Raw genomic sequence first — 10,056 nt, forward strand, 5'->3', positions numbered from 1 at the left:
GGAGCGCCGTGTGCTCCTCTTGCATTAAGGCACAAAGCTACCCGGACTCCCGGCAGCAACCTCTAACCTCTCAGCCCAAAACCGTCCCCGAAGAGACCGTACAAGATACAGCCCAGATCAAGCGCATCAGCGGTAGTCTGGGTTCTTTGGTAAAGCGCTATGTAACTTTTCCAGAGCAGTAGATAGCAAGTGACTTAGCTTTGCAGGTAGTTTAAATGTAAACGCAGGTAGTTAAATGGATTGGATACTCTTTAAGCATAGTGATGGGTTTCCGCATGTGTCAGATACCCAGCTAACCCCCCCCCCCCCCCCCACACACACCCACCGCCCTCCCACCGGGTAGCGTCCCAGAGCACTTGAATTATAGTTCCACAGATGAGAACAATAACAGGTTCTTATAGCCTTATGTTTGTATGTGGACATTTATAGTCCGTTTGCTAAAACCATTTCTGCAAGTGTTTTGACTAAAATCTTTGCAAAATTGTTGCAGTATTTTCAAAATAATGGTACAATGTATTTTAGCCTTTACGCTTGTCTTTGCAAACAGTAAAATGTTGTTTCTTCAGATAACAAAGTATCTCTGTGTCTATTTGATCTTTCTTCTTCTTGGTCACTTGATGCTCAGTGTCCGACATGTAAGTTGTTATACAAATGTAATTTGTTTTTGAAATAGGTAATGTACTATCTCCACATCCAGTCCACGTCCTGACACTGCTGTTGAAACTCATATAACAGGCTTTGTTTATATTCTAGTTCCTCAAGTAAATTACTAATGAATGTGCAAATACACAATCAGTAAACTTTAAAATAAGATCCAGTGAAGAGCTTCGAGATGTTTTGAAAATACGATAAAGCGCTACATCAAATGTAAGGATTTTTATTATTATATACGTAGATAAACAGTCGCGTAAAAATGCAAATTGTATCAAACATGTTACTGATTCATTCTTTTCAAGAACTATTTTCGCTGAACCAGGTTTCAAAGCTCCTCCAGAACAAAATGGAGTATTCTTACCATTCCTTAGTAATTACATGAATAATAATAATAATCCTTGCATTTGATATAGCGCCTAATCATGTCACGGACACAACAACAACAAAACTACATTTATAGAGCGCCTTTCACATCGGGAGGACGTCCCAAAGCGCTGAAAGCCAGGTACCTGACACATGGAGAAACCTATCACTATGCTTAACGAGTATCCAACCCGTTTAACTACCTGCGTTTACATTTAAACTACCTGCAAAGCTAAGACGTCTCAAAGCACTTCACAGAAGTGGACTGTGTATTTTGTGGGTGAAACACGGTAGCCAATTGCACACAGTGGTGTCCACAATTGATTGACCAAAGTTTTTTTTAAAAAGGGTTTATTACCCCTGACAGTCGACTAACAACTGGGTTCCTACTTACTGCTAGGTAAACAGAGGCATTTGGAGCAAGCAAACTTGCCTAAGGTTTTGTCTCGCCCAGGTCCTCTCACTTGCAAGGTGAGTGTGTTAACATTACACTACAGGTCTCCACTAGTGTTCCTTACTAAAAGGTTTGCAGATTGTGCAATAGGCAGATTGTAGAACAATAAGTGCAGTAAAATCTATGTATGTAATAAAATGCTCCATTCGTTTCTCCCACAAAACACACAGTCACTCCACTTTACAGTGTATTCTGTGAAGCGCTTTGAGATATCTCGACGATGTGATAAGGGGCTACATCAAATCCAAGGATTATTATTATTATTATATTCCATGTAAATCTGTTGAATATAGAACAGCCACTTCACTTCCTGGCGAAATTTCAGTCTACTTCAGTTTTAAATTACAGCTTCACAGCAAAATGATGGCAAACATTTCAATTGAATGAAATGGTGGAGAAACATAATCCTATAATAATAGTGCAAAGATGCAATCAAACCCATGCATGAATTGTTTTGTACTTCAGTAAAAATGAAATTGGCACTATTGCACCTAACATAAATTGTTTATTAATTCAAAAGAAAATAAATGGATCGAGCTCTCTCGGAATGTGCCTGACCCAGTATTGGGCTGATGTCTCTCGACACTGAATCTCAAATTGTTTGATCCACTTATTACAAGTGAACCTCGTAATACTTGCATTAAACAATTCAAGCAAAAGTGTAAACAAATAAATATGTTTTGTGTTCCCGAGGATTGTTTTCATTGAAATGGCCAGATTTTAATATTGAAAGATCCCTTTGAAATCAATTGGTCATTTTCAATCTACGACTGTTTGTGGGACATTGCTGTGCGCAATTGGCTGCCGCCTTCGCCCACAAATCTACAGTCAATTCACTTTACAGTGTGTTCTGTGAAGCGCTTTGGGACATCCTCCCGACGTGAAAAGCGCTATATCAAATGCAAGGATTATTATTATTATTATTATTATCCCCAGCTCAGGTGCCCACCTAGTATTGTCAAGCACTTTGAAACGTTCTCCTGACATGAAACACGGCACATTTGACAATGCAGCACATCCCCAGCACTGCATCGCAGTGCCAGCATGCATTTTGTTTCAAATCTCAATGCTTCGAGCCAGCAAGCTCCTGGGCTGTTTAACTGATGGCTATCAATGTTTTAAAAGTATTTGATCAGGTTAATAGTGAAAGGTCATTTTTATGCGTATACATTCGCACATGAGTATCAAAAGCTTGCGAATAGATAGTGCCACACTAGCGTTCAGGTATCGAGACTCTGAAGCAATGAAACTTCACAAAATCCTTAAGCAAACAAACAAATCCTTAACTACTTTACAAACGTTTCAGCACACATAAATGCAGAAAAAGCTACAGGTATTTATTTCACACTACTGCCATCTGCTTTGCGCACTTTTATTTCAATAGGAACACCTGCCACTCTTTTTTTTGTCCAATGTTGATCGAAGCTCAAATGCTGGTGTACAGTGCTGACTGCTTTCATTCTGCTAGTGTGGTGGTGTCTTTTCTGTCCTGATGTACAGTCTGTGAAATAACATGATTAATTAAAGCAGAATTTCACATACATTGATTACTCATACTAAAGGTTGATCAGTTTTCATTCTTGCTGAGACCCAAAGGTCTAGTGCAAAAGGAACACTGATGCCAATCGCATTGTCCCAGCAGACATAGTCTAATTCAGCACAAACCAAAGATTTGTGTGGTCTATACGGCTAGTTTACAGTGGGCAGTGACTTTGCCAACTGAGCTATTGGTGTGTACACTTTGCTTAATGAAAAATAAAAAAACAAACATTAACATTTCCTCGGGTAACCCTCTATTGAAGCATTCTCTGTAACAGAAATTCACACAGAAATTATTCCATCACAGTGCCCGCACATTCCCAGTAAAATCTACTCTTGTTTTTGCTAAAACTTGGAACAAACTATTGCCGTGTGAGCTAACTTCGGGAATCTCCAAGTAGAAGATGATAGATTTAGTTTGCTTAGCACTGCACGGCATCTCGAGAATGCCACAATGCCACATATTATGTACAGTGACAGGAATTATACAGGATCAGGAGCATTCAGCCTTTCGAGGTTATAACCCATTGTATTAGATCACAGCAGATCTTTTTCCCCTTTTTCCTCTCAATTTCTTCCCTTAACCTTAACATTAATTGTCTTCACCTGAGGAACATGCTTCTGTAAGTGATCTCTATCCAGCTTTATATTTGCCTCTAGCATTTGCCTTACAGATCCAATGCTTTCATAAGTAGTTGCAAAACCTTCATGGCAAAACACAAGAGCAATCAGAAATACAGACAGAACGTGATTTTTTCATGTTAATACAATTTTTTCTGAATAGGACTGTGTGTAACAAACCGGAAGTAATTTTTAGCAATGTTAACATGCAAAATTGTTATAAAATCTTAAGTCAATGTAAATCACATAACAATAACATTTTCTCACCAATATTAGTCCCAGTTTTAATAACCTCAATTTCGTTCCATATTTTCCTTTCCATATTGGTGATGCGTGCATTTAGATTTTCTTCATTGAGGAAATCCAGATTCCTTTTCTGTATTTCCTCTATCTTGACAAGCTTTACGGCAAGCTGAATAAATCTTTCTTCCACTTCCCGGTCCCTGCTTTCCTGACACAAACAAGAGGCCCAGAGATCCATTGGAACCACAGAATCTCAGTGAGTCCAGTACATCAAGAAATTCCATCATTTAAACTTTCAAAAGGTGGGTAGAATGGCACATTAAACATTTGAAAAACAAAGCTCGTAAATGTTTTTTACATTTTACATTTTTACAGTGGCATATTATTAATTATTTAGGTCAGACTCTGTAAAGAGAGTTATCATTAATCCTTATTGATGGCAATTGAGTCGTGTCATTTAGCTTTAATGGTCATTTAGTGACAAAAGGAATTTCTCTTCATTGATTCTTGCTTTTCGTGTTCAAATCCCTTCACTCTCTGGAACCTCCCGACCTCTCCAACCTCCTCATTCCCCAATCCACCAGCCGGCGCCTCCACTTGACTCGCACCGGCCTCCTGCTCATCCCTCGCACCCTCCGCCCCACCTTCGGAGGTCGCGCCTTCAGTCACTACGCCCCAAAAACTCTGGAACATTCTCCCTCAATCCCTCCGCCTTGCCCCCCGCTCTCCCCTCTTTCAAGTCCTGCCTGAAAACTTTCCTCTTCGACGTTGCTTATGGCCAGCTCCCCCCACCCCCCGACTCGGAGTCAGACTCCACCACTACTAAGCGCTCTGAGACGCTGTCCTGCGTGGAGGGTACTGTATAAGTGCAAGTTCCTGGTGTTGTTGTTGTTGTTGTTGTTGCTGCTGCTTGGTGCTCCATCCAGTGGCCAGACCAAGGATTAATGAATCTCCCCAAACAGAGGCCGAGACCCAACATCCGAATGCAAGAAAGCACTCGAGTGCTTGAATTATTACCACAACACAGAAGAATAACATCTAATGTGCTTCAAACACATCTCAACTATTTTTTGCAAGTTTTATCGAGAATATGTTTAGCAAACTACAGTAAATTCCTGATAACTTGATCGTGTCTTTACTTATCACTACCACTTAAGTCATCATGCTGTCAATATCCTGACAAATTTATTTATACATATGCCTAATTCGACACTCCTGATAAGTCGTCGCTGAGCCCTTTGCCCTTGGAGCGACGAGCTATCAGGAGTTTACTGTATATCTTTGAAACAACTTGCAAGTCTCTGTTAAATAGACCCTTTCTGTTGCTTAATGTAACGTAAGTACTTACAGTTTTATCATCAATGAGTAACGAGAACAGTTTTATCTGTCGTAACAATTCCTTTGCCTTTTTCTCTTGTTCCTCTTCCAAACGGTTATAACCGGAGAAAATCTGCTCCTTGATCTCTTCTGTTGCAAGTTTTATCCTTTGAAAGTTCATTTGCAAAATTTTTGTTATCAACTCGGATATCAGAGAAAGGAAGATTCTTTTGTGCGTGCGTTAGCCTGACACAGTTGGTTGCAGTGTCACCTCTGAGTTGGAAGGTTGTTCAAGCTCCACAAAGGAACTTTGAACTGGTATAATCTAGGATAATAATCCGTACATTTGATATGACACTTCAATACAGTGCTGGCGTCTGCTGCGTTATTGGAGATATCTGCTTGCGCACGTGGATGTTAAAGATCCCATGCCACTATTCAAAAAGAAGGGATTTTCTGCTGGCTAACAATCCCCCCACATAACATTGCTTATTCAATTCATGACAACAACAAGAACTACAACAACTTGCATTTATATAACGCCCTCCACGCAAGGTAGAGTCTCAGAGCGCTCGACTGTGCGCAAGTTGGCTGCCGTAGCAAAATACACAGCCACTACACTTTACAGTGTCGCCTGCGAAGTGTTTTGTGACATACTTACGGCGATATAAGGAGCTATAACAAATGCAAGGATTCCTATTATTATTAGATGTGCAATTTGGGGGCTTGCGGATGCAAATTGTAAACTCACTTGTCATCCAGTAGATGGAGTTGTTGGTTGCTGTGTCCCTCTCTGAGCCTGATCTTAGCTTCCAGCTCTGCTATGGACTTCTCAATTCTTCTTAAAAGCTGTGAAATCTGCAGGACAAATGAGGCACGGTTAAGACAACAATGCACTTAAATATCCGCTCGGACAATACACGGAAAAACTGTAGTGCAGAGTTTCTCTAATATATTACAGACCAAAAATCCCTTCACCTTGTGACATGTGTCACTGCCTTCAAAACTTGCCTAAAAACCCATTTTTTGACTTTGCATTTGGTGAACTTCCATATATGTCTCTCCTTATTAACTTTCTCAGTGATCCACATTGTCTCTGTAAAGTGCTTTGCAATATTAACTTGGGTGAAAGGCTATGGTTGTATAAATATACGTTGTTCTGTTTTCACTGGTTTCTGGTTTCCAGTGGAAAATTTTTCAAAATGCTTGCCTTGTGCTTGTCTCATGTGATGATTCATTTCAGTGGTTGAAGGAAGTGGGTAGGATCAGGAGGTTTAGAAGAAGGGGACAATGTTGTGAAAGAAATTCAAGGGTTGAAACAAAAGAAAAGGAAAAGGTGCAAAAAAATTCAAATGAAATCTGGCCGTGGTCATTTCTAAGACGAAGACAGAAGGCAAGGACAGGTGTGTCTGAAGACAAGGGGAAATCGGGTGGGTGCCTCAGAGAATCCTGCTCCACAGGTTTGAGTACATAGTACTACACCTATTGCAATGCCGGTAAAAATGTGCAAATATGGTGAAAATTATTGAATGCAATGTACAGTCATTATGAACAGGAAACACAAGGGAAAGATGAACATAGCAGCCACCAACACCTGAAAAGTGTTGGGAACAGCATGTAAAGACCGAAAATCCATTGAAGCCGATTAAATCCAGTTTGTCTCTTAAAAATTGCCTGGATCAAGGGACACCATATTTTAAAATCAAATCAGTCCTCATGAGTGGCTCTTGGAAGATCCAAGGTTATTTGTGCATCAGGAATTGTTTTAAAATAAGATCCGATAGCACAATCAGGAAAAGAGACGAGTTTCTCCTGGTGTCCTGGCTAACGATTTGCCGGATAAATTGGTCATTTGTTTCATGGCTGTTTGAGGGGCCCTTGCTGGACATAATTTGCCAACAAATACTGAATAACAAATCCCTATGAAACTCTTTGAGACAACTGAAAGTTCCAGTTGCTATGTCAAAGGCAAGAGAAATTTACTATTGAATGTGACAGCCAACTGTTGATTTTCTTTACAGTGAATGTATCAGGCTTAATATGTCCTCATGAAAGTAATTCTGTGAGGATGTTCTGCTGAATGATTTCATCAATCTTTCACCTGAAAATCCAATGCATTTGTACAGGAAAACCAGTGAAACTTTTCGTCAAGAGAAACACATTGAACAAAAAGACGTAGAAATGGATTTGGACTTTGGCTGTTTAGATGTTATTGTTTGGATGTTACTGATCTGCAATATAGCTGATGTAGTAATTGCTATACAGTAAGCCATCTCTTAGATTAACCTGCCATTCGACATCCTTTATTTTAGCTTCCAAGATCACTTGTACTTTCTGTTGCTCGTTGCTGAGGCTCTGAATTCCTTTGTGTATCGTGACCAGATCTGCAGACAGTTTGGAGATACTCGCGTCACATCTGTGAGAGAAAGAAGGCAAGGATTCTTAGCTCAAACCTCACTGTCTGCGAACCATTCACAACAAGCATCGATGAGATTAAAATACTGTGTTAAGACGAGTGCTAGAAACGCTATTGTTTTGTTAAGGTTTTATAATCAGAGGTTACTACTGATATCTGACACTAGTTCATACTAACTCAACCCAGATATATGTTGTAAGTGTGACAATGAATCGTCACTCAAAGTGTCAATCTATCACGATATTTAAGGAAGAAACACAGCATACACCAACTTCAATACAAATTGGGTTAGTTAATCAGCCTTGCACAACATACGTGTTCTAAAACAACGTGTGGTGCAATACTTGTAAAAGACTGATAAAAGACCAGAAAGGTTGCAAAGATGCATCAAGCTGCCATAACCAGTGTAAAGCATAGGCAGAGCATAGAACTGTGGGTACAGAAATTGTCACTGAAACAAATTATGTGTCTTGCCTGGCAACACGTCCTCGAAGATCTCCCATGCCGTTCAGATGTCTCATCTCAAGTGTTTTGACTGCGGTATTGGTTGCATAGCTTACACTGTCTCGTGCTTGAATCTGTTCTTGCAGAATCTAACGAAGATCGAATTAGAGTAATTATTTCGGCCTTGCCTATTACAGATAATAAAAGCGTACTGTTTCAGATCAAAAGCAGAGCCTTAAACCGTAACCATGAGCTTTAATCCCTAACCATCTCTCCTACTCTCCTCAAGCTCGAGGGTGCCTCCTCTATGGCCCTTAGTCCTTCATCCAAGTTTCGAGAAAATTTAGCAACTGCGACACTCTTAGCTCGTACTCTGTTTACGTGGGATTTTTGAACCAAGTGTTAGGCTGAATTAGGTTTATGGTGTGGACTTTTGGAACTGTAACACTGCCCAGTGTTCGCATTTATTATCAGAACATTTTTAGTGAGAGTCCTTACTCCACACAACTGATAATAATCCCTCAAGAAAAAAATAATAAATTAGTCACTTCAATCCATGACTATTTGTGAAACACTTGGCTGCCGGGTTTCGCCCACAAAATATACAGTATGTTCTGTGAAGCGCTTTGAGACGTCTAGAAGTTGTAAAAAGCGCTATATCAAATGCAAGGATTATTATTATTCTAGTCTTTCCTTCTCCCTTTCTCTCCTATTCAGATCTGTACCAAGGGCTGACAGTACAATACAAAGGTTAGTGTTTGAACCCGAATAACAGCAATAATAATATTGCTCTTTTCACTTTCTCACATTTGATTGCACAGAGTGACTCATGCTGAATCTCACCTCGATATCTCTGCTCAACTGGTTCACAACGAACGCTGTGTATCTTATATGTTCCTCCAATACCCGCCAGGTTTTGCTTTCTTCTTCATCTTTGCACTTTGCGCCATGCAAATTGGGAACATTATCATCCCCAATGCAAGAGGTGGGACCCAGGAGATTTTTCATGGTTCTTTCATGGTGGGATATGTCATCCTCTGCCTGATTCCTCCAGTCAGCGTATGAGACAGGAGGGGATAGCGGAAGGGATAGTTGTTGACTTTGACCTGCTGGACTTGTGATCCATTAACAACAGGAATGAGAAGAAAATATTATTAGGAAGTAGATAGCCATGTAGTTAATGGAGCGCAGCATTGCGGAGATGGAGTCCTGTAGCTCAGTGGTTAGAGCACTCGCTTTACAAGCGAGAGACCCGAGTTCAATTCCAGGCAGGTCAGGGCGAAACCTTGGGCAAATTTCCTTACTCCACACAGAGCCTAATAATAATCCCTCCAAAACCAAAAACAATACTAAATTGGTCATTTTCAATCTACGACTGTTTGTGGGACATTGCTGCGCGCAATTGGCTGCCGCGTTCGCCCACAACTATACAGTCAATTCACTCTACAGTGTGTTCTGTGAAGCGCTTTGGGACGTCCTCCCGACGTGAAAAGCGCTATATCAAATGCAAGGATTATTATTATGTGTCTGCTTGTTACCTGAACATGTAATCCGATTAAAATGTGAAGATGCTCGTCTGGATGCAGCTTCCTAAAACTTGCCCAGTCTGGTGGACATTGCACCATTTTTTTTTTAAAAAAACCAAAGAAACAGCTTGATGCTGTGATGGGAGGATGGGAGGCTGCGTATTTTTGAAGGGTGAGTTCAGAGGGGTCGAAAAACTTTCTTCATCTGAACTGATCTTATGATCTGGAGCTGCTTATTGAATTAAGATTCAAATTGTGGTAATCTGTGGCTGCTTCAGTAGTTTTACTGAAGGCAGCTGAACCATTCTGATCAAGGAAGGTCCCAGATTCAATCCCTGGTCTATACTGAGTTAGCTTTCTTCATAGGAAAAGCCTTCAGAAAAGGAGGAGGGGGAGAAAATTGGAGATCTACTGTCACAATGCTCTAACCTCAGCAACTGTCACAATGCTCTGTCCTCATTGAAATGCTGAACATTGAC

General features: G+C 40.4%; 1 protein-coding gene across 2 annotated transcripts; it reads right to left on the reverse strand.

Annotated features, from left to right (window-relative positions):
- Positions 1-2,692: 2,692 nt before the first annotated feature.
- On the reverse strand, positions 2,693-9,156 carry LOC103187037 (protein FAM81A). Of its 2 annotated transcripts, XM_042344104.1 has the most exons (8): positions 8,895-9,156; positions 8,082-8,200; positions 7,478-7,607; positions 5,943-6,049; positions 5,223-5,358; positions 3,899-4,082; positions 3,617-3,714; positions 2,851-2,972 (listed from the first exon to the last, which is right to left on the reverse strand). In XM_042344104.1, the coding sequence occupies exons 1-8, from the start codon at positions 9,057-9,059 to the stop codon at positions 2,928-2,930; spliced, it is 984 nt and encodes a 327-aa protein (XP_042200038.1). In that variant the 5' UTR covers positions 9,060-9,156; the 3' UTR covers positions 2,851-2,927. The 2 variants fall into 2 exon arrangements, with proteins under 2 accessions (XP_007904556.1, XP_042200038.1); XM_007906365.2 differs by lacking the exon at positions 3,617-3,714 and having other exon boundaries at positions 2,693-2,972.
- Between the last annotated feature and the right edge of the window lie 900 nt (positions 9,157-10,056).

This window comes from Callorhinchus milii, unplaced genomic scaffold (assembly GCF_018977255.1).
Source record: "Callorhinchus milii isolate IMCB2004 unplaced genomic scaffold, IMCB_Cmil_1.0 Scaffold26, whole genome shotgun sequence".
NCBI classification, from domain to species: domain Eukaryota; kingdom Metazoa; phylum Chordata; class Chondrichthyes; order Chimaeriformes; family Callorhinchidae; genus Callorhinchus; species Callorhinchus milii.